Consider the following 24005-nt stretch of genomic DNA (forward strand, 5'->3'; position numbering starts at 1 on the left):
CTTGACCAGAAATAAAGGCTGATGATAACTAACTGGATGTGACTGATTTTAAATGTCAGATGGAAACTGAACTCAGTTAAAAATAAAATTCAAAACTTAATGTGATAAATAAGTGGAACCTTGCAGTTGGGGGGTTCTCTGCCTGTTGCTTTGTGCCATCTCAGTGCGTGCATTTTCCTTTCCTTCCCTTTTTTAGCCTCGCTGCTGCTTCTGCTGGTGGTAAACTGTTGCAGGGTGAGGAGGGGAAAAAGAAATGGCATGAAAGCCTTAGTGTTAAAGTGACAACATCTGGGCCAATTGACTATGTGCGGTTTGGGATTCTTCTCCTCTGAAGATGTCTATTTGTGTATTGCATTTTGGTTTGAGTTGCCTTATAGCTACTGGTAGGGAATGGTGAGGCAGGGCATGTGAACAGAGATACCGGCCTTCTCCTGGCCCACAAAAAAGCCAAGTCTACGTGACTACCCTGAGGGACTCAGCTGTTCTCTCATACGAGGCATCACAAAGTGGCAGAAGTTCAAACAGTTGCTGTTTCACCACTGTTGTCCAGGTACATGGAAGCAGGATGATAGGCACAGGCCCCCTGCCATGATTTATGGATCTAATGGTGAATTTAATTTGAAAGCGCTGTGTGGGAAGATCAAGGAGAATGCGTTGTGGCTGTCCTAAGCTAGCAAGCCAGGTAGGCAGTGTGGCGTTCCCCAGGCCCTGTTGCACGGTCAGCCTTAGGCTGCCTCATGGTAAGAGTTTTGTGTGGATACCAGTCCACGGAGACTGCGCTGTCAAGAATGGTGCTGTACTCTGAAGGTGTTGAGGAGGAAGGTGGAGTATGACCCACTGCTTTATACCACAGAGACATAGTGGAAATCCCTTCCTTTTTCTTTCTGACTGCTGATGAAAGAAAAAATTTCTTCTCCATCTTCTTGTAGAAAATGTTTTTAGGCCATGTACACTCTTTATAGAGTGTATTCTGGAAGCCCTGCGCTACTGCCTGTTGAGAGAGCTGACTTGCCAGGTGTCTGGGGGAACGGGAGACGTGACTCTTACAGCAGCCGTTCTGGGTTTGATCCAGATTAGAGGAAGGATGTGGAAAATGCCTGACTGTGTGTTCTCTGGCTTGGCAGAAGGATCCTCCTGTCACAACAAGAAGAAAGTTTAAAAGAAAAAAGAAAAAAAAGTCAGGAAATCAATTGAGGCTAAATCTCTGCTTTACTTTTAGGGGAGATTTGCTTCTCAGGGCTGGCTGCAGAAGTTTATCTGCATTTTTGTAGCTATCCAATAGGATACAGGATTTTACTGTTGCTGAGGCTTTTTTGAAAAGAACCTGCTTGCTCCTTAGTAGTGTTGCGAGGAGGATGGTCGCGTGCATTGGGCAGCAGCTCCCCTTGCGGTGGGTTGGAACCAGGTGTTGACCTGCATCGGTTGGAAGTGCATTGAGGGCTGGGCGTTTAAGGTGCCGTCATCCTTTCCGTGTCTTCTCGGGACGCGTGCAGAGAAGCAATGAGCTGGTGTTGGGAGGAGCAGTGACGCTGGGTACACCTGGAGTTGCTGGAGCAGGCACAAGTGGTTTTGGTGCTTTCTGTTGAGTTACCTAACTTTGGCTTGTTGAGGCAGGCTGTGACAGGGCGCTGAGCCGATGGCCAGTCCTGCTGCTGTCATTAGCTCGCTCAGCAGTCCCTGTGTCCTGGAAGAGTTGCTGAAAGAAGTAATTGCTCCTGAGTAATTGCTAATTACCGTTCCTTTTTAGTCTTCTTTCGTCTCTCCGGTGTTTTGGTGGCACCAAAGCAGATTTCGTAGGATGATTTGGCTGTGAAGTCATGAGGCAGCCATGCCCAGTATAGAGAAGCTGAAAAATAAATGAGCGATTCTTTCCCAGGAGGGTAAAAGGCGTTCTGATTATGTAAACTAAAGAAGGAAATATGTTTTAAGGTGTGTGTGCTTTTATATGTTAAGAAAAATAGCTGATATGACATGGTACGATATAATGTGTATTAAACAGCATGTTTTAAAAATCAGCGATGTGAGTAATTTTATTCCTCCAAGACTATGAATTGGAAGCTGTTTTTCTGCGGTTTGTTCTGAAGGAATTCTCTTGTTCGGCGTTATCATCGAATCGAGAAAGTGTGTGTCGATCTGAGGGGTAACAAACACCATGCAGTTACCTGGCCCTGCCCTGCACAGGGGGCTCTCCCCCTCCTCTTTTCTGTTGAAAATGCTGGGATTTTAGTGTCTGTGTTGAACACAAACACAGCTGTTTATCCTGACTTTGTTTTTAACCCTAGAGAAAAGGGATACCCAGGGCATAGGCCTCTCTAAAGATCTGCCAGTTTTATCCTCCCATCCTGTTCTCTTGCCTGACATTGGGGAATTGGTCATGAGTTTCTTTTTCCAGAGTCTCGAGTGATTCTAACAACCCACATCCTCCAGTCAAATCCTGTAAATAATTTTCTTAACTAAGTTTACAGCTTATGAGTATCACCCATACTCTCAGAGTAAACCCAAAAAGCTAACCAGCCAACCACGACATCTGTATTCTCCAGCGAAGACCTAGAACCTGATCGCTGGTTGGGGGCAGCTGGGTCCTTCACCTAAAGGCCCAGAGAGGATTGCCAGCACCCCAGTTAGAACAGCTTCACTTGGGCTCTGGTCGTCATCACTGGAAACATAGGAGGCGTGTTGTTAGACCAGGCCACTGCGACTGTGGCCGCCTTATGCCTGTGGCAGTGGGATCGCTTGCGGTCACCTCTCTGTATCCTGGGACACAGCAATACTGCAGCTGCTCGTATCAGCTTCCTGGGCCTTGTGGTTAAAATATGTGAACAGAGGTGGAAGAGAGATGGCTGGGAAGCCTGGGGCGCAGCCTGTTCAAACTGCTGTTTCAATTGCTAGCAAGTGTTTATTTATTGGAGCTGGTGTTTTCACCATGGTAGGCCATGAAGTTGTTGGTTAGGCGCGACCCCGTCTACTCAGAGCAATGGTGGCTAACAGTTCTTCTGTAAATACACAGTCATCTGATTGCTGAAGTTCTCCAGGCTTCCTTAACATTGGCGGTGAAGGAACAGTATTCCTCAAGTGGAAGTTATGCTTCTCTTTCCCCCTAGGATTTATAGTGGAGGTGCTGAATAGTCCTTTGTGTTGCTTTTGGTTTCTCCCTCTTGCGCGTTTCCCTCTGTGGGTCCCCGGGGTGCTCAGGTCCCCCCTGCAGCCGGGGACAAAAGCCCCCAGGTCCTGTGTGCCCTGGAAGCTGTATCAGGTGCCACGCTTAAGGAAGGCGTGGGTTTATCATAGCAGAGAATAAGTGGAAACAACATTTTGTTATGCTCTGAGTTACAGCCTGTGCAGTATGGCTAAGTGGCCAAAAGTGTGCTCAAGCAGTTTATTACAATGTATTCTGGATCTGATGTCCCATCGTTCACATGGTCTGACCTGTATTTCTGTATCAGAGCAAGAGGGCTCTTCCTTCCTCCCTTTATTTAGAAAGGTAAGAAAGGGATACATTGTAGATGCAATGAAATTGTAGGGAATTCTCAACATTGTTGCTGTAATATTTCTGGGTACATTGCAAAGGTCAAAGGAACTTGAGGTAATGTTTATCGTGTAGCAAAAATATGCTCATAGGACACTTCTGTATACGCTTGCACAGTGTAACAGCCTTCCCCATTCTGAATAGTGTCTAATGGGTAATGCTGCATTTATAGGCGAATGGCTTAGAGAGGGGGAAGTGCTGAAAGATTTATTGTCTTCCATGATAAGAATCTTGGAGGAGAAAGGAAGAAACAGGGACTTGATCCCTAGAGGAGTTCTTGCCAAGCAGGAAGGACAGTAGCAGAGGAGGATTTGCCGCTTCTGGAAGCAGAAGTGTGAAGAATGGAAAAAGGGTGAGAGAGGTGAATGGCATTAAAATGGTGTCACATGCAGAAAGTGGGGAGAAGGCACATTTCTCATGGAGAATATGACTTGGAGCGTGGGGAAGAAAGATGACTTTGGTAATATTTGGTTTTACTGGAGTGAAGGGGGCTGAAGAGCTCTGAAAGCTGATGGTAAAATCAGTTGCTGTGGAGTAATGGAGTTTTGGCAGTGTAAGAGTTTTGGTTGTGCTGAAGGAAGGTGGAAATAAAGGCTTTTCTAGAAACCTTACCTCTAGGAGGTGCAGAGAGCTGGAGATCCCTCCAGAAGCAGAATGAGCTGAGAGAGAAACTCTTCATGGTCACCAAAGGAACAGGAGCGGGGTTGTTGATGTAGAGGAGGCAAGAAGCAGAGGGTTGGGATGGGATGTTAACAAAGGAGCAAGGAGCAAGCTCCTTTTGTTTAAGAAGCTAAACCAAAAAAAGTCCTGTCTTCATTGTGGAATGTGGTGAGCTTTACTTGGAAGCCTCTGTAGCAGGGCTTTGTGGGTGCTTTGTGCTTCAACCTTCTAGAGCAGATGAAACCGCCTGGGTGCTGGCGTAACTACCAGTGCAATCCAGAGGTGCCAGAGTGGGAGAGGGGGATGTGGAGGCGGGTGGACCAGTTATACAGTCAAGGTGCTGAAAAAGAAATACAAGCAAGCAGAATTGTGTCAGAGAGCTGAACGCTTGGCATAAACTTTTATAAAACCAGATTGCAGCCTGGTGAGTCATGGAGAAAAGGGTATTTTGTTTTTAAAAATAAATAAATAAATAAATAAAAATAAAAGCACAATATTTCCCCTGCTCTGGCAGGTCGCAGTGTGACCTTCTGAGGGTCGCTCCTCTGGTCCTGTGGTGACTGTCCAGTCTGCGGGAGTGGCTGGGGGGGGGGGACATGCATCACAGAAAAACCCTTTTAGCCTCACAAATCCTAACCATTCCCCTAACCCTGCCATCCCACCACTAAACCCTGTTCTGAAGCACCTCATCTGCCCGGCTTTTAAATACCCCCAGGGATGGAGACTCGACCCCTTCCCCGGGCAGCCCCTTCCAGTGCTTGACAGCCCTTTTGGGGAAGGAATTTTTCCCAATGTCCAACCTAAACCTTCCCTGGCACAACTTGGGGCTGTTTCCTGTCGTCCCATCACCCATTCCCTGGGAGCAGAGCCCAACCCCCACCATCAGGTACTGCTGCTCCCATGCCCGGCATGAGGAGGGCTGCAGGGGTAGGTGCATTTGCACATCATCTTTCTCACCCTGAAAGTTTGTGGAAATCCATGTGTTTATCAGCACTGAATTTGGGGGCAAAGCAGCAGCATGACACAGCTTTTCAGGGATAGAGATGATGATCCCCCATTTCTCCCGTGGCAACCCTTAACTTCTCATGGAAAAGCCTCCAAGCACAAAGGCTCTTGCAGAGCTGATTGCTTGTGGATTTTTAGGTCCCTTCTCGGCCCAGGTATAATGCTCTGATAATGCCCTATAGCAGTATTAGAGGAGATACTCTGTGATTCATTGCTGGTTTTCGAACTGTGCATACAGAACCATACTTAAATAATGCTAAAATACACTGAGAGAGTCGTATGCAGTGAGCAGTGGCTGGAAATGAGCTGATAAACGTGCTCCCAAGGTGAAGGTGGCCCTTTGTGGGTTGGCAAAGCTCTGTTTCTGAAAGCAAAGCAGTGAGCAGCCTGTGTCTTGAAGGCACCGAGCCCGTCATGTTTGGTGTGCAGGACTGGATTTCTTGTTCTCTAACGTGTTGGAAGAATTGGAAGGGTCACAGTGCGAATGGGTTTGGTTTGTTTTATTACAAAAAAACCAAAACCCCAAAGAAGTCTTTTGCCCCATGCAGGAAGTTGAAGGCTGTGACAACAGCCCAATGGGCACGTGCCGCTGGTGCACCCAATGGCTGCGGGCGGCAGCTGTTTTCTTCTCACCTTTTTATTTTCATGGAAGTTGTTTTATTTCTTTTTTTAAAGAATGGTGTGAACTGAGTATTTTTACAAAAGGAACTACTGCATGTGATCTGCATCCATTTGAAACATAACAAAAGTCCCTTCCAAAGATGAGTGGTTGTGGACATCCAGTTGATGTGCTTTGCATGTCTTCCAGGAGGCATCTGGTCGCAATTTCTATGTTGTTGTTGTGCATCGATATATTCAGAGCAAAGATGTTAACAACAGTGTTTCTTGTGCCGAAATGGCTGCTGCCTAGAAACTGTGTCCAGGAATGAATTAATTCTGAAAGCGGGGATGATGAAAGTCACCATCTGAACACTCTCTGTTTTCAGATTTTAAAGAAATAATAAAACAAATTCTGTTCTTCTGATGCTGTAAAGCTCTAAATAAGATTCTCAAAGTTTCAGTTAGCAGTTAAAATGCCGTGATACTCTCTCGTTTGGGAATTAACCTGGTGGCATGCTTGCTGGGGGATCTTTTCATTGTTCCATGATAATTAAGTTGCTGGGTGCCTGTTTGCGCTCCCAGAGCAGCAGGACGAGGCTTCCTTTGAGCCGTGGCTCCTCCTGGCCCTCCCTGCAGCTTCCAGGCTACCTGGGGCTTCAGACCAGCGTGAGCACTGGAGGGAGAAGGTCTCTTGTCTGCAGCTGTAATTGTTGAACAGGTGTAAAATCGATACTGCGCAGTTGAAAGAGTGGCTGGAAACACTCTGGTAAGTGAAACAATGGCTCGAAGTTCCTTTGCAAACTGTTAATTAAAAGGTTTTACTCGGGTGTTTTTCTTTCTTTTTTTCTTCCGCCCTGCTGAGTGAAAACTTCCGCTTTGCTGCTGGCTGATTTTTCAGGATGCAGTAGCGGGGAGGGTGCTTTGTTTCAGCCATGCTTGGCACTGCTTCCATTAACAAAGGTGGCCTTTGGCGGTCTAGCCAAGCGAGATTTGTTGGGGGCAGATTGGCATCCTCTGCAAACACGAACGAGCATGCAGCACGGCGCGCCTCGAAGCAGGACTGTGATGTGCCTGGGGAGGAAAATTCCTTTGTTTCGCCTCGTGGTTCTGTGCTGATAGACTGGCTCACAACCGCGCTCTGAGATTTATTTTCAAGGCACATACAGTAGGCTTAAAGAATGTGGCTTGTGACAAAGCATTGCTGGGCACAAAGAGCTGGCTTGGGGGATGTGCCTCCAGTGCCAGAAATAACGCTGCTGTACTGTCGCCCCCTTCGTGACAGGATCAAAATAAATTTTTTTTTACCCTATTTTTTGGTTTTCAAGTCTAGTTTTGATGTACTTCACTCATAGTCCTCTTCCTCATTATCCTTATTTGTTTATTTATTTTAATTTTAGGTGAACTAAGTTTGGAGTGAGAATGTATCATGTCTCCCTTCTCAGCTCCTTGTAAATGCCCACTGAATTATCTGCAGTTGAAGGAGTGGGTCTTGATTTCATTTTTTTTTTTTTTTTAATTGACGTTGCTTAGTGTTGTCTCCCTTTATTTCATTAGTGAGTGTAGCTAACTCATTAACCCTTGCTACTTACTAGAATTTGATTGCCCAGAGGAAGGTGTCTCCTGCTCTAAGAGTTGAGCAGATGGGAGAAAGCCCGGGTAGCTGGCGTTTCCCTGAACCAAAGCTACCTGTCCCAGATCGGCCTGGCACCGGTCTGAGTTGTTCTGGTGCAGGTGGGACTGAAGGGGAAATGCTGAACAGAATAACCAGGTGTTGAGTAATGGTGCGCAGTGAAATCCAAGCTGCTTCCACGCGGGGTGGCTTGGGTCCAGCTGCCAGAGAGGGATCCCTGGTTTTTCTTATCAGGGTTATCCTGACCCTCCGCTCCTGCGGAGGTTGAAAAGACAACAGAGTTCAACCTGACAACTGACTGGTTTGGATCTGGAGGTTGGGAGTGCCTGAGGAGGTTCCTGGTGTTACAGGGGTGTGGCCCATATGAAACAGTCAGCAGCTCTAGGAGCGCTGTTTGTTGGGACAGCTTATGGCGGACTAGCAACCTAGATGGCTCTGCTGGCATGTGCCGGCAGCTCACCCGAGAACTGGCTGCCACCACTTCCACTGTCAAAGTGTTCTCCTAAAATGCAGGAGCAGAATGGAGACTTGCCCTGCTTGTGCCTTGCTGACGATGGTGTATGCTTGGGTGTTACTGTAATGGTGCTGCTTGGCCTTCACAGCGCTTTGGTCATTCAGGCTCGGAGGAACTGGGACAAAAGCCTTGCAGGAGGAAAAGCTGGCAGGGCTTGGGGAACACAGCTTTTGTTGTGAGAAAGGGACTCTCTTGTCTTGCTGCTGCCAGTTTTGCCTACATGTGGATTTTTATACGGTATGATTTTAGTGTGATGTATCAAAACAGTTCTTAGGAAAGCAATCCCTTTTTTATAGAAAGAGGGCAGTGTGTTACTCTTACATGGCCAACGATTGATTCCCCTCCCTTATGGAAGCACGGGTCAGTGGCCCTATAACGGGCACCATGCACGTACCTTGCATGCTAGTGGACAGACCAGTACCTCGCTAATTACTAGTGCACAATCTCAGTGTCCCTGCGCAGGGAACTCAATGCTGCCTCCAAAACGTGTCCTGCAAGGAAGAGGCTGCTGTGGCATAAATGCATTGGGAACAACTGACCCCGTGGTGGTTTTGGCTTTTCAGAGCCTCTTGTAGCTGTGAGATAAGAGCCGAGAGACAAAGGCAATCTCTGGAAACGGCATTTAGTCATTGTCTGATGGGGATCCAATTGCTGCGTCCCACAGCTGCTGATTCTGCAGCATGCAGGCCAGATGTAGCACGTGTCTGAGGTACGATGGCGAAAAGGGAAGGAGATTTCATCATTTAGTCATAACATATATGAAGTAATTGTATTAAGTCATCAGGAAGTTATTGAGTCTGCCCTGCTAAGTGGTAAACAAGGCTGCTGGAAGAAAATCAGAGCTGCTTGGGTCCTGCTCCTGTCGCTTGTTGGAAAACAGAAATGCGGGCTGTGATCAGGCAGCAGTGGGGCTGTGCCCATGCTGATCTCCCCCTGCTCCGGCCCTGCCTTCTATCCCTCCCCACTCGACCCTTTCCTCTCAGCAGAGGTTCTGCTGCTAGTTTAATGCAAGTTATACACAGCAACTTCATTGAAAAGAATTGTTCGTGTCATCTGTGTATGTTGGTGTCTTGTGTGTGAAGCGTTACTAGGAAATGGTGCTGCTCAATTAGAAACCAACAGCTTTGAACTGGGAATGCCGGGTGGTCCCGGTGTGGCAGCTGGCACTGTGCTGAAGCCTGACCACGCTGGCGTTTGGAGCTGTTCCACAGCCGGGCAGGTTAAGACCCTGGCTGCAGTTGGCTGCTGGTGTGAGTGGAGGCTGGCAGGGCTGTGCCATGAGCAGATGCTGCTCTGGAAAAGGAAGAGTTAAGATGGTTTTTATCCAGCATCGCAGTACAGAGCTTACTGCATCCATGGGTTGCATGGTTCCCTGCAGCTGGTTAGTGCTGGGGCGTTTCTGACCTCCCCAGGCAGCAGAGGGAAAGCTGCCGCTTCCAAGCCCATGGGTGGACCTGGCAGCCGTTCCTGCGCGTGGGAGCGGTGATGGGCGTCGCTTCATGGCTTGTACCATGCACCTCTGATCCTTCGGAGTCGCCGGGCCGTGTCTTCCCTGCTGCTGTACTCCAGAAGGAGTACTGTGCCTGTAAAGGGAAAATTTTTTTTTTTTTTTTATCCAGTCTCTGTGAGGCATCCATATGATATTGTTTAATATTATGGCAGTTTCCTTTATTCCATGGCATTATCTATAAAGAAGTACCACTTCCATAATTTAAATGTAAGCAAAATCTTTGATACGCCTCTGCTACGTATAAAGTGGTATCATTAATTTAGATAGATAACTCCTTTGGGGTTTAGTTCATTAAAATTTGGTTTGAAGTAGTGATGGAGCTCCAAGCCCTTGGTTGTGGGATGACTGTACCTCTGTAGGATTGGGCTGTGTAAACCAAGCGCTTCTCACATTCAGGAGGTGTGTCACCCTGGGAAAATAGGCCACTGATGCTGGGCGTATAAATTCGGCCAAAGCTTTCATCTCCTGCTTTACATAAAAAGTAGTTATAGCCAAATTTAAGTCAGTAGGAGACCTAATATTTGACATCTGTACTAACTTCGCTATTTTGTCAATACTATTTTAATAGTAAATTCTTCTAAGTCTGATAGATTTGTGGTATCTAGTGCTGAAGGGACATCAGCCTGCTCCTGGCCTGCTGCTGTGCTAGCACTAAGCCTGCCCGAGGAGGACTGTCGCTGCTGGGAGTGGTGAATGGAAACTTGAAATAGGCCTTTAATATTGGAGTGAGAAATACAAGTGAATAAATAACGGAGCCTCTGAGAGACCCTGTAAGAGAGGAGGGCAGGCTTTCATTGGCAAGAGAAACTTGTAACAGGGTTATTGAAAATGCATGGTTTGTGGGCATTTCTGGCGAGGCAAACAACACAGATTTGCAGAGGGATGTGACAGCAGCATGAACCTGCAGCTTTGGGCTGCAGGGCGTGAAACGCAGAGCACAGCATGGAGAAGTTCCTCTCTGGTGTTACTGAAGGGGGAGGGGTTTGGTCAATAATTGTGACTGATTAACAGAAGGATGTTAAAATCAAAAAATCAAAAGTACCTTGACCAGGGAGAAAAGCATTTAGGAGTTATCAGTGGGCTACAAAAAGTGTTTTATGGAAATACTAAAACATTAGCCTTGTTCTGGCTTGGTCAGCGATGAGTGAGACTGCTCAGGACACTGGCTGCGTGATGGCAAGGAGAGGTCTGCTGGCATTGGAAGGGATTCCCTCCACTCTCCTGCCACTGCCTCTGTCCACAGGCTGTCCAGCCCCGGCGCTGTGAGGCTCTCCTGGCGTGGCGGGAGCGGGCGCAGGGCGTGTGGGCTTGCGGGGCCGGTGTTGGGGCAGCTCGTGGGGGATCACAGCACCGAGCTCCAGCAGACAGCAAATGGCACCAAAAAGTGTCTTCATTCTGACGAGGGCCATCGTGGATCTGCTGCGAGCCGTATGCCGGCAACGTGCTCTTCGTGAAACCAGAGGTGTAGGCCAACTCTAGGTAGGGAGAGTCGTCTGGTTTGCATTTGCTACTGAATTACTGCAGTGGAGTACACGTGTCTGACGCTCCTAAGACACCCGGTGCATCAGAGAAGTCTAGATTATATGCTTCAGCTGGGAGATGAAACCCTGGGAGCATTCAGGGATCCAAAATCAATTTCAGCACATTACTGTTTCCAGGTTTGCTTTGTGGTCTTTTGTTCTGTCCCTCTTCAGAGCCCCTGCAGCTCCCCCAGGCAGAGCACTATCTCATCGTTGGGTTTGTTGCTGTTTTCTGCTAAGGAGTGCAGATAATGGGGTGACTGACTTTGGGTATTAGCTTTTAATAAGGAGTTTCAATCTGAAATATAAAAACCTGTGTTTGATGTCAGTATTTTTTTTTTTTAATTAAATGTGACTTAGAGCTACTAATTGAAATATATTTTTGGTACTGCTTCACTCCCCTGAGTGTGGGCTGTAGACAAGGAGGCAGCAAAGGCTCTTTATGCTGCTTATGTAAGTCTAGCTGGCTCGTTCTTCTTTTTGTTTTCCTGGAAGCATGCTTCATCTTCCCAGTCCCTGGCTAGTTTATATCCATAGGGAGAATTATTGCAGTTGGAGCTTGAGGTCGGGTATTCCCAAGGTACATACAAGTTCAGCAACATCCCTGTGCCCTCCCAAACCCAGGAGAATGGCAGGCGAGCCCCTGAACGCAGAGGGCTGTTGTCTCAGTTATTGAGCTCTTTTCTTCCCTCTCCTTTCAGCTCAAGGGAGGTTTGTTGGAACAACCTCAAGCTTGTGTCATTAGCGTCGGAAAACACAAAACACAGCACGCAGCAAACCCTTCAAAATTTGCTGGCGGAGGCAGCAGGCAGGCAAGGCTGCGCTGAACAAGGCTGCTGCTGAGGATCGCCCATCTCTGCGGGTGGTTGCTTGGGGACACTTTGGTGGCAGTGATGCTCCTTAGAGCTGGGCTTGGCTCCCTCAGCCCTTCTGCAGGTAAAAGACGACAGCTCCCTCAAACCTTATGGGCAGGCCTCGGAAGGGTTAAATGTTTTCTTTGTGGTGGTGAAGGACATGGAAAGCTGCCAAGCACTGAGATTTGAAAAGCAGCTGGAGTTTAACTGCTCTTAGCAAGCAATTCGGCGCAGGAAGGGGGAGACTGTAATAACAACATTACACAGTGCCATTCATAACACCGTCGTTAAGTTTGGGTCAGCGTTTTCCGTCCAGACTCCCACGCTTGGCTGGAGCTGAGGTGCAGAGCCCAGGCCCACCGGCTGCCCGGCATGGTGTGGTGGGAGGACAAGCCCAGGTCTCCAAAGAAGCACAGCTGGGAACGCACAGAGAAAGCAGGGTCCCCTCTTGTGCTCCTGGAGTTCAAAAATGGCTCAGTTTTATAGGTGGTGGGATCATGGCTTGGAAACCAGACCATTAACTGACTTGTTCCAGCTTTAAAGCTTGGGGTGGATTTGAATGTTGTCCTCTGATCTCAGAGACCTACCAGTGCCCGCAGCTTTTGATCACAAGGTTTGTTCCAGCCCTCCCAGCTGCTTCTACACCATTGACCTGTTTGTTTTGGCGAAGACATCGCACTGCCGCTGTCTGCGTGGGTTTGCACCAGTGCCAGGCACCTTGTGTTTGGTGCCCAGCAGACCCCTGGGAAAAGACCTTCCATGTGGGTGGTCAGGGGAAGGTGTGCTTACCCTCGCTGGGATCATAAGCTTGCAGTCGGAGGGCGTCCGTAGAGCAGATTCTTAGACAAGGAACTTCTAAATGAGAGTAAGTGGTGCATGGCTCGTCCCAGCTGTGTTCACCTTCCCCGTGACAAAGAAAGGGCTTGAGGATGTGCTTTGGAGTTGACTCTGGATCAGATCAAATGATTGAACAGGTAGTTAGCAAACAACACGTTAAGTAATAGGGCATTTGTGTTGTCGCAAGACTTAATGCTGATTGAGTAGTTATAAGAGACTTAAATGGCTCCGGGATACACTGCAGGAACTGACTCAGCTTGGGTCTCTCTAATATTGTGCAGAGCAGAAATCCATGAGGGCGCAGTTCTTTGCTCTCTGGTGTTGCAATACACCTACTCTTAATGTCGCAGCTTCACAAAACTTTTTATTTTATGGTTTGCAAAAAAATAAATAAATCTTGAGCCGAGTGCATTAGTAGGGCAGTGCCCAGCATTAGTGACAGGCATATGTATCCGTAGTAAGGGGTTTTGTCATGGGGTGGGTCTTTGGTTAACGAGAGGACTGGGTTTGGGAGGGGAGTGGTTTGTTTTTTCCTTTGTTTTACCTAAAAAACCCCACCAAAAAACAGGCAATTGAGCACATCTGTTACCAGAGTTCCAGTGTAGCTGCGTGTCTTCCATTAATGCTTCAGAGCTATTTGGAGTGTTATGTCTAAGTCACAATAAATAGCGAGTAAGCGTGCTCTTTTCCCCACAGGAGTTCTGCAGGAGGATGAACATACCATGAGTTGCACGTATTCTACCTCTCCTTCCCTGCCACCTCTTAAATATTCTGCAGGGAACAAAAATGTCATGGAGTTCAGCCTGGCTGTGTTTGGGAACACTGGTCATGTCTCCTGTGAATTAGAGCTCTTCAGATCTTGTCTCGTAGTCCAAAAAAAAAAAAAAAAGACTGCAGCTTCTGCTAGGGAAGAGAAATTGGGTCAGATTTGCTCGGATGCAGATGGCTTCAGACTCTTCAAATGCTTAAAATGTACCTCACCTGGCCCAGGGATAGGAAAACCTGGAAAGGGGTGAGGTGAGGAATGTTTTTAGTAAGTCCTTTTTGCATTAGCTACAGAACAACCCAAGGCGCTAACACAGGCATTCCCGGTGCTGTACTTGGGAGGCTTGTATCGCGCTGCTGCCTGCTGGGAGCTGCCTGCAGCGGCATGGGAGCATAGCTTGGATTTCTGTGAGGGCGTTGGAGATGAGTGCAGCGCTGGTGGGCTCGGAGCCTCTCACCTGCTTTGCACTGCAGTTGCCACTGCTGGGTTTTGGGGCTTTTGCTTGGGGTGTCCCCCCGTTCCCAGAGCAAAATAACATCTTGGAGAGGCACCGGGGAAGGGAGACTGACTGGGGTAGGAGTCAGCTCTCGCAGGTTTTTTTTGTTCAGTAATTTTTTTTTTCTGCATGAAATGCAATTAAAGCTTGACTTTGCTTTTGAAAACGCACAAACAAAACACCACTTCTGCTTCTGACTAACCACAGTGCTCTGCTTTTCTCTTCCCAGAGCAAAATAACATCTTGGAGAGGCACCGGGGAAGGGAGACTGACTGGGGTAGGAGTCAGCTCTCGCAGGTTTTTTTTGTTCAGTAATTTTTTTTTTCTGCATGAAATGCAATTAAAGCTTGACTTTGCTTTTGAAAACGCACAAACAAAACACCACTTCTGCTTCTGACTAACCACAGTGCTCTGCTTTTCTCTTCCCTTTCCTATCTGTACCTACCTCTGCCTGCAGTCGCACCCAGGCTTAGGAAGTTGAGCAGCTTTTCGGCAGATAGACCATGTCCCAACATGACTTGCAACACAAGAGCGGAGAGGAGTCCGAGCTACAGCTTAGGATAATATCGGCTTTGTTTTTCTTCTGTGGGCTTGTGTGAACAAGGCACCAAAACCGCTTGCTATAACTTTTGGAAAATACAGTCTGAGCGGTGCAGACAGTGGCTTTCTCTGCTGGTTGTGTGGTCCGTCTTTTGGAATATTTCTGAATAATCTGAGATACTTCTGAGAGCACGCTCATTTTTCTGTCACTGAGAATAGCTTTTTTTAGTAATTTCACATGCAGTGTTTAGAGAAGATGACACAGGTTCTGGATACAGTTAGAAAAAACAAAGATTTCTGTCCCAAGGATGGTCCGTTCCTGCGATGTAGGGCTGGAGAGGGAGGACCGTGGCTCATAAACACAGTCAAAGTATGAAAGCTGTGATAGCTACATTTGGGTGACTCGGTAACTGTTGTGTGTCAGTGGGAATAGCTGAATGCTTAACAGATGTCACAAACACACAATTGGGGTGGTAGTTGTATGTTTTTATATAGGGAGAACACAGGTACAGGTACAGCTGTGCCTGGCTCTTGGCCTCCGCCAGGCTTGTTTGCATTTCCTGGCATTCAGTGTGCAGGGGATATGTGTGTGTGCTGTGATACAGCCTGAGTTGTACACGGGGGTCGTATGGGAGATAGAACTGCTGCTTTGCCCAACTTAAGTTGCCTGAGCCATAAAAAACCTTTTATTTATAAAGCTTTCCTCATATGAAGGAGCAACTCTGCACCGATATGTGTGCACACAGAATCACAGAATCATTTGGGTTGGAAAGGACCTTTAAGATCACAAAGCCCAACCGTTACCCTAACCCTGCCATCCCACCACTAAACCCTGGCCCTAAGCACCTCGTCTGCCCGGCTTTTAAATACCCTCAGGAATGGGGACTCGACCCCTTCCCTGGGCAGCCCATTCCAGTGCTTGACAGCCCTTTTAAGGAAGGAATTTTTCCCAGTATCCAACATAAACCTCCCCTGGCACAACTTGAGGCCGTTTCCCCTCATTCTGTCTCCCGTTCCCTGGGAGCAGAGCCTGACCCCCCTGGCTCCCCTCTCCTGTCAGGCAGTTGTAGGGAGCAATAAGGGCTCCCCTCAGCCTCCTCTTCTCCAGGCTGAACTCCCTGCCTGCTCACGTGGGTACAGGGGTGGCCAGGGGCAGTTCCTCCTCTGAATGAGGAAGAGCCGGGCCACCGAGGCATTTCTCCTCTGCATAGATAAATAAATAAATGTTTTAGCACTACTTTATAGTTCTTCTGCTGTAAGAACAGAGTGGGCAAAATTGTAAAAACGGAAGCTCTTGTAGCTCCTGCATCTGAGGAAGACAAGTGAGGAAGGCGTCATCAGGAGGTGCTGTTGGCCACGCTTGGCTGCAGCTCTGCCTCCTCCCAAACGTGTTTGCCCACTGCCAGGGACCGCAGACACCCTTGTCCCCAAGTGATCTGTACAGGCTTACAAACCTTCTGTTCATACAGAGTAAACAGTTGGATCCAGTGGAGCTTTTGATCTTTTTTTTCTCCCAAATATTACTGTTTTGTTTTTATACATATAAGACAAAAAAAATTACTTAATAAATAACTTGAGAACTAAGGGAAGATTATTTCTAGTTTCTTATGCAATCTTAATTTGGCTCTGTTCTAGGGGTATTTTACATCCCAGCCCTTAATTACAGAATTACATGATACTTTGCCAAAGGACCCGGTCACACACATGCGAGGGAAACACAACTGAATCAGGTGGGCAACCCTGGGTTTCACATGCGGCTTCAACTGTTGGCCTTTGGAGCCTAAATAATGTAACTTGTTCGTTGTGTTAATATCTAGGGATTGACTTGAAATTCTCTCTTTGTGCATAGAAAAGCTTGATGGTCCGTATTTCGAGTTCTCAATTTCCCCATTGGTGCCTGGGGCAGGCGATGGAGCTTTGTGGCTGTTGTGGCCGACAGTGGTGAGCGCAAAGGCAATGTTCAGACTAAGGTGGGCTGAGGCGCCTCCTTCAGAAAAGCGCTGAAGGAGGTGCTAAATCACCCGGCTGTCTGAGGATTACTCTTCCCAATTTCCATGCTGATATTTAATAAATTGTCTAAGGGGTGATGTTTTATTGATTATTTTGGTGGGCCTGGTAGTGTTAGGTTAACGGTTGGGCTGGATGATCTTGAGAGTCTTTTCCAACCTAAACGATTCAACAATAATTTTCTTCTCACTACAGAAACAGAATATTAATGAGTTGCCATCCTTTCTGACTGCACTGTATTTCTTCCAAAGAGCCTGCATCCTTTTTTGTGCGTCCTTCCCATGAAGAACGCAAGAGGCAATGATCGTATCTAGTATATTGATTGCATGAAGCATTAAATCTAATCCTAGAATTGGTAATAAATTTGGGCAAACTGAGTTTTGGCTCTTGATGATGAGTCAGGGGTGAGCATGTTTGCTGCAGCTGGGAACCTGGACTGACCCGTGAGCCGGTGGGGTTCGGGGCAGCAAAGCGGTGCCAGCGGCAGCGTCGCTCCCTGGGCCTGGGCACACTGTGCTCCCGTTGGGCCAGGCCCTGCCCAAAGTCAGGAGGGAATCGGCTGCCTGGGATTTTTTTCTCAACTAATTTAATTCTTGGGGTCAAGTTATGGGTAAATTTGTATGCTGGGGTGTCCTAGGGGTGCATGTGCTGAGGAGCTGGCAGGATGGAGGACGGCAGTGCTGCTGATGTGCAGGCGGGGGTGGATTCAGACTGGTCCTGAGGAAATCACTGCTGTGTCTGCACCGCTGCTGCCCAGGGCGGCCCTAGCAGAACCCTGTGAGGCAAAGCTGAGGGTGAAAACACCATAGAGAAGCTCCCTAACAGCAGGAGCAGGGCGGGCTATGGCCTTTGAGTCAGGCAAAATTATCACAGCCTTGCCCTGGGCAGGGTGGATGGGAGGCTTCTGCGTAGTGGGAGTATTCTCTAGGTTGAAAATTTGAGGAGTTGTCAGGGGGATGAACCCTCAGTGGGATTTTATCAATTCTTCATGCAGTGGTAATGATATTTTGAAGCGCTTTGTGATTCACCTGTGACTTCCCGTGCTGCTGGGAGCCCAGCCAGGCAGGCCCCTGTGTTCCTGCTCCCCCTTTTCCCCATGCTCTGGGGGGCTCAGGGCAGAGGAGGGGAGAGGCCACCAAGCCACTGGAGCAACAGGGTTCAAACTCCTCTGTAGGTCAGCTCGCCTATTTCTGTAGACTTGAGGAACTGTAAAACACCACCCTTCGGAACACATGCAATATATGTGTGTCTGTCTTAAAATACGTGATGCCACTTGCCGTATGGGTCATAGCAAAATCTGATCAAGGAAGGATGCAGTAGCTTTTCTTCCCTGCAGAAAAAATCGGTTCTGTGAGATAGTATGGCATCAATTTAACCGTGCAGCTTGCAAGCGTGCACGTTTATTTGACAGGAAAATGCTAAGAGCAAACTGAATGTATGGCTTGCTGAACAGCCAGTAAATCTGGGCTGTATCGTCCTTCCCCAGCCAGGAAATAAGGGAGCTATTTTTAAATCTGGCCTTCCTGTACACATTGAAACAGAATGATTTTCCTTGTGCTAGGCAGAGCATGACAATACTTCCACATTAAATAATCAGCTCTTACTGTGGCTCTGAATTAAATGAGCAGAATTGGACAGAAACAATTCTTTCTCCAGAAAAGACTGGCTCCAGTGATTTCTCCAGGCATTGACCTCTGCAGAGATTAGATCATCTGGGGAGGAAGAGGAGCAAAGCAACCTGAATGGTGGGAGAGGAGCTTGCCAGTAGCTTTGTGGGAGGTCTTCCGTTGCATTTCACTTACTCGGGAATGGGGAAAATTGCAGATAAGATCTCCCAATTTGTGCTAAACTCTGTTTGATGCAAGAGCCTTTTGCAATCCTAACTGTGAAGCAGTTTGGATGATCTGGCTGGAGGCTTTCTGCCCAAGGCAAGAAGTCTTCATTGCAGTTGTCAAGGAGCAGCAGTTCCGATGTGAATTCATGTCACCCTGTAGCCCTCGGGTACCTGTGGCGCATCTTCCCCTGCGGCCCTGGGTTTGTGCAAAGACAGAGCCAAGGCTTGCTCAGGCGTGGAATGCAGGATGTAACAACTTTCCATTTGCATTATTGCACTACAGCGTCTGGTTGCAGCAATTAATGTTTGTTTTAGTTTCTTGGTGTGCTGGGAAGTAGTGCTCTGCACTGCTAAAAATAACTAGATGAGTTTATATAGTCTAATCTCTTCCTGAGATGTGAGGGAGCTGTAATTGAAATTTATTGGTCTTAACAGTTGCAGGTGATTCTGTGTTTGTGTTCAGATCGTGCCAGATTCAAGTCTTGGCATGTGCTCCTGCCGCAAACATACCCGTTATCTCTTAGCTTTCTGTGGGTGCCTGCTGATGCCCATTGTGTTTCTTCTGTCTGTCCCTGCTGCACGCTTGCAAGGGGACCAAGACCATATTTTATTCATTGCTGACATTCTTGTTGCTAACCAGGAGCGGAAAACACCAAGGAGATCTGAGTTTGTATGCCGGAGAGTGAAGCTTTTTGGCTAGGCTGCTGAGTAGATGCAAACAGATATGGGGTACCATAACCTCGCCAGATCGATAGGCTGCCTCTTCCACAAGCTCGTGTTTGGTTTGAGATGATTTAGAACTGTTTGGAAACCCAGCCTGTCACGTCATGGGTATGGCTGCTGAAATACTGAATACTGTGTTTATAGGCAACTATACTGCCTATTTATCTATCTGCAGATATTTTTGCTATTCCCTTACAACATATTTTTCACTTTAATTAAGTGTTTAAAGATGTGGCTTGAAGGAAAATAATGTTGGGGAAAAAATAGAGCTAAGTTTCAGCGAGACATTCACATGGACATTCACATATGTGCTAGCTCTGTTTATTTAAGTGTCTGTATATTCACAAAAGATCTAAAGATCACACGACACCAATGTATTGATTGTCACTTCTTGTCTATCCTGAAACAGTAATGGGGATTTCTTTTTTTTAAAGTCTTTCTCTAAGGTGTTGCATAAGCCTTGCGGCTCAGGGCAGGGAACATTTTATAAGTCAACCACAGTTGCTATTTCTTTCTGCCTGGGATTTTGGAATTAATTTGAGCTTTAACTCTGTGTCGCTCTCCAAAAGGATTCATTAAAACGTATTTCCAAATTATTGCACTGGGCATACAGAACAGGGCATAAAGATCATATCTGGTGAAAAGCGGCAGCAAGGACGTGTCCGAGTAAGAACCTCTGGAGTTACCTGAATCTGTCTTGCTCTTGTGAACAGGCCCTTCTTGCTTAAGGGGTAACAGGTTCAGGCATTGACTTCTGAAACTTTGTCTGTTGGTTACAGGCAGTGAGGCAGCATCGGTGTGAATGCTGCTTCCCCTGCTTGCTTGTGAACTTTTCTTTGAGTCGAGGATGAGAATTTGTTAAGAGAAGCAAGAAAAAAAAATCTGATTGTTGTGCAAATAACTTGGGTTTCTGTCATTTCATTTCGGGGGTGGGGAGGAGTTTCTGTTTGAATAGAATCTAATTGATTAGTGCACGTAAGGAAAGATACAATTTTGAAATTTAATTGTAGCTGACCAAATCACCACCATTTAGGGGTTGGTTTGTTTTTCTAGGTCAATCAGAACGTGGAGATCCAAAGGGCCCGTCTGCGAGATGATATTAAGGAATATAAATTCCGAGAAGCGCGTTTGCTGCAAGACTACACTGAGCTCGAAGAGGAAAACATCTGTCTGCAGAAACAAGTGTCTGTCCTGAAGCAAAATCAGGCAAGTTTTTCCAAATAGCAATCGTTGATTTGGTAGCACCAGCTAATTCCTGTGTTAGGGCATGGTGCTCTCTTATTTGAACATCCAACCGCTTCTTTTCTATGTTTGTGCTGCTTTTGAGACAATAAGCTCAGTTTTTTACTACCAAGAGTTGTCCCAAAATGTTTAAGTCCTTTCTGACTCTGTTTACTTTGACCTTCAAGTCCTTCCTTTGCCGTCTCTCTCTTGGATGGAAGCGAAGTCTCTACCAGCATGCTTTGTTAGTCTGTTTAGTCTTTTTGCTACACTGGTGTTTCAGTGTCTCTTTGCAGTACTCTCCATCCGTCCATCTGTCCATCCATCCTCTTCTGCAGTGTCTGTAACTGGCTGTATTTCTGAGTGTATGTCTTTGCTGCTCCTTAGTGCTTACATTACCTCTCCAGTTCTGTACACCTCCTCTCTCCCAGCTGCTTTCATTGAACAGGGAGTGCTGTTGTAGTCGCTCTGCACTGTCAGCCCCATGTGACTGCCCATCTGAAAAGTCACAGTTGGTTGCACAGTTCCACTATTTTCAGCATTTTAGAAGACTGCATTTTTGGAACAACTCAAGAATTTCCTTCAGTTATCACCTGCGGAGGTAATTAGATTAGATGTGGTCTTTGCCCCAGTTCGCTTATCTTCATCTAGCAATCAGTGACTTGCTGTTTTTATTTTTCAGGTACCTTTCAGTCTCATTGTATAAATAAAGCTCAAGGGTCAATTGAGAAAATGGTATAACATTCCTGAAATAAAAGCTTTTGAAGACAACAGTAGTGTTAATACCATCTGTTGTAGTGAGCATGTAGCAAAAGCGTATTAGGATTTGCTTCATATCTCCTCCAGCATGCGGAATGAAAGCTGCCCCAACAGGCAAGGTGTTTGGGATATTGAACGTATTTCATTTATCTCCACCTGAAACTCCATTGTTTATCACTTTGGCCTTACCGGTGTGCCCAAAAGGGGGCTCCAGGTTGGACCTGTTCCCACCGGAATATATTTGATCTAATTATGCTGGTTTGGGTGCCCTGACATCATGTGGTAGGGATGAAGGGGCTGTTATGCTCGAGATGTGGACTGAGAGAAATAGCGATCCAGTAAAATTCAACCTATGTACTTGGTTACTTTTGGGTTTTACCTCTTTTTGTCTCATTCATTGTGTTCAGAGGAGCAAGTAGAAGTTCCTAGCTCCGTGTTCGCATTCTAAAATAACAGTGTTCAAGAATGCTGTCATTCTGGGCTGAGCCACGTTTAACCTCAGACGCCATCGTGTCAGTTGCTAGGAATGATTGACTACTGCGTTTGTGTTCTGGAACTTTTGAAAATAGGCTGCTGTCTTAGATGTTTGAGCTCAGTCGACATCTATAGAACCAAGAGCTAATTCTTTTCATGGATTATTTAATTTTCTACCTTGTCCTAATCCTACTTGATGAATTTTATTATGCTTTAATTATCCCACTGACATAACTGGAAGATGCCATCAAGTTTTCCCAGGCTTAATTTGCAAAACTGAATTAACAAGATCGGTACGTGGTTTTTAAATCGGGTGTGGTTCAGCACTACCAGATCAGCATCTAAAATTCCTTTAGCAGTTGGCAGAAATCAGTAGGGTCATATATCATGTGGCATGTTTTCCTTTCTTTCAAGGTAAGGAAAAGGTATTCTTTCAGCTTCCCTCTGCTCCCCCCCCCAGGGATTCAAAATTTTACGCTAATGGTTGGTGTTCATAATTTCAGTGCAAGAGAGGTTTAAAAAAAAATGCAGTTTTACAGGTAAAAACTTCTAGCGTGCCATCAAATTTCACGTAGCAGCACTCTGAGTCTGAAGTGTAGAGTCTGAACTGTGGCGCTCTTAAGATGTGCTGAAACGGTGATGACAGAAATGGTAAAACATTTTATGCGGGATGTATAAAAGCAGAGTTTGATTGCTAGGTGCATCCTAACAATTTTAAGCCAGTGGTATATTCTAACAGCAGTGCAGCAGTGTCAGCAGCACAGCTTGGCGATGCTGGGTTTTGGAAATGTTGAGCTTGACTTTGTGGGAAGGTTGGCCAGGGGATTTGTTAATCAAACAGAGAAAGAGTTTGCATAATGTGCTAGGAAAGCCTGGTTTGTGATGCCTCTGTATCACGCCCTTATCTCCCGCCTGTCTTAATTAAGCTGCAATAGATCAGATCATTCAATGGTTTGCTTAGAGATTTTATTCCGTGGTCTCTGTGAAGGTGAATTATGTAAGCAGTGTTTGCAGTCAGGGTGCCAAAACTAGACTCCAGAATTGAAAAAAGTATCTGTTCTCACCATATTTAGTGAAATCAAATGTTCAAAAGTAAAATTGCTTGGTGCCTGGTGGGCAGACGTTTTCATTAGGGGTTTTTTCCTCTCCATTTGTGTATCTCCAGGTGGAGTTTGAAGGCCTGAAACACGAAATCAAAAGGCTTGAAGAGGAAACAGAATTTCTCAACAGCCAGCTAGAAGATGCCATACGGCTGAAGGAGATCTCCGAACGCCAGCTTGAGGAGGCCTTAGAGACACTGAAGACGGAGCGGGAGCAGAAGAACAACCTTCGTAAGGAGCTCTCTCACTACATGAACATCAATGACTCCATGTACAACAGCCACCTGAACATCTCTCTGGATGGACTGAAGTTCAGCGATGAAGCCACAGAGCCCAATAATGATGAAATCATGAATGGATTTGAACAAAACTGCCTCAGCAAACTCAGCAATGGCAAGAATAGTACGTCAACGCCCAAGAAAAATGAAAGCTTCCCTCCAGCCCCAAGTCTGGTTTCAGACCTTCTGAGTGAATTAAACATTTCTGAAATCCAGAAGCTGAAACAACAACTTGTGCAGGTAAACAGGTTTCCTAAACAACTGCCTACTTCTAAATAGCTGCTAGAGTTTATTTGGGTTGTAATTTCAGTCTTTTCAATATCTCACCTGGCCACCATACAGTGTCAACTGTATTTGTAAAGGCTCTGATTGATTTAGAATTTGAGGATGTTAAATGTTTGCCAGTGGAAAACCATAGCTTTTTTTTTTTAATGCAAAGGAGTTAGCAGACATGTCCTGTGTTTGGAGGAAGGTTGTAATGCATCTTCTGTGCCGTACGTGCAGTGTCTGCTTCGTTGTGTTGCTAGTGAGAAAGATAGCATTTCCTTCAAAATTGAGAGTCCCTCCAGTCATCTTCGTGAAAGGGAGTTCGGTATACCATAATGATTCTCTGTAATTGGTTCAAAGAACTTGAAGTTTTAATCAGTACCAAGCATTTCTGTGTTATATTTGTGCTATTGGGAGGTTGGAGAGTTTGAAACAAGGTACTTACCTGTGTTGCCTAGAAATGTTTTAAAGTTATTTTGTCAAGCATTTTTAACATGTTCTATAAGAAAAAGCCTTTGTGGAAAAATTGCTGGACCTTTTCAAAATGATAACTTTCAGAGAAGAAACTTCAAAAGTTTCACTATTTCTGAGTCTTTCATGAAGCTCCAAGCTTCCTCCATAGATGAGCTACATGTTTGCTAATACTTACTTGATAATTTGCAAGCTAACAGTAAACTTCAGCTTATGGTCAGCTGGAAGGACATTTTCACAATGAGACCATCAGCTATGGAAGAAATGTATAAAAATGTGCATTTTGGAGTGGAAATGAGAGAGAATTGGCAAGGAGCGCTGTGCCTGAGATAGTTTTAGAATAAATTAAATAGCTTTTTCCATAATGTGCAAGTGATCGCATTTCTGTAACTGTACGGACCTTCGCTAAGCTT

At 46.2% G+C, this 24005-nt stretch overlaps 1 protein-coding gene across 1 annotated transcript in view; it reads left to right on the forward strand.

Moving 5' to 3' along the window:
* Positions 1–24005, forward strand: part of BICD2 (BICD cargo adaptor 2) — a 127486-nt gene that overhangs the window by 84155 nt on the left and 19326 nt on the right. The window contains exons 4-5 of the mRNA XM_009647892.2: positions 20076–20228; positions 22642–23094. Of these exons, the coding sequence (XP_009646187.2) occupies positions 20076–20228; positions 22642–23094 (606 nt within the window). The remainder of the gene's footprint in view (positions 1–20075; positions 20229–22641; positions 23095–24005) is intronic.

This window comes from Egretta garzetta, unplaced genomic scaffold (assembly GCF_000687185.1).
Source record: "Egretta garzetta isolate BGI_Z169 unplaced genomic scaffold, ASM68718v1 scaffold451, whole genome shotgun sequence".
Classification (NCBI taxonomy): domain Eukaryota; kingdom Metazoa; phylum Chordata; class Aves; order Pelecaniformes; family Ardeidae; genus Egretta; species Egretta garzetta.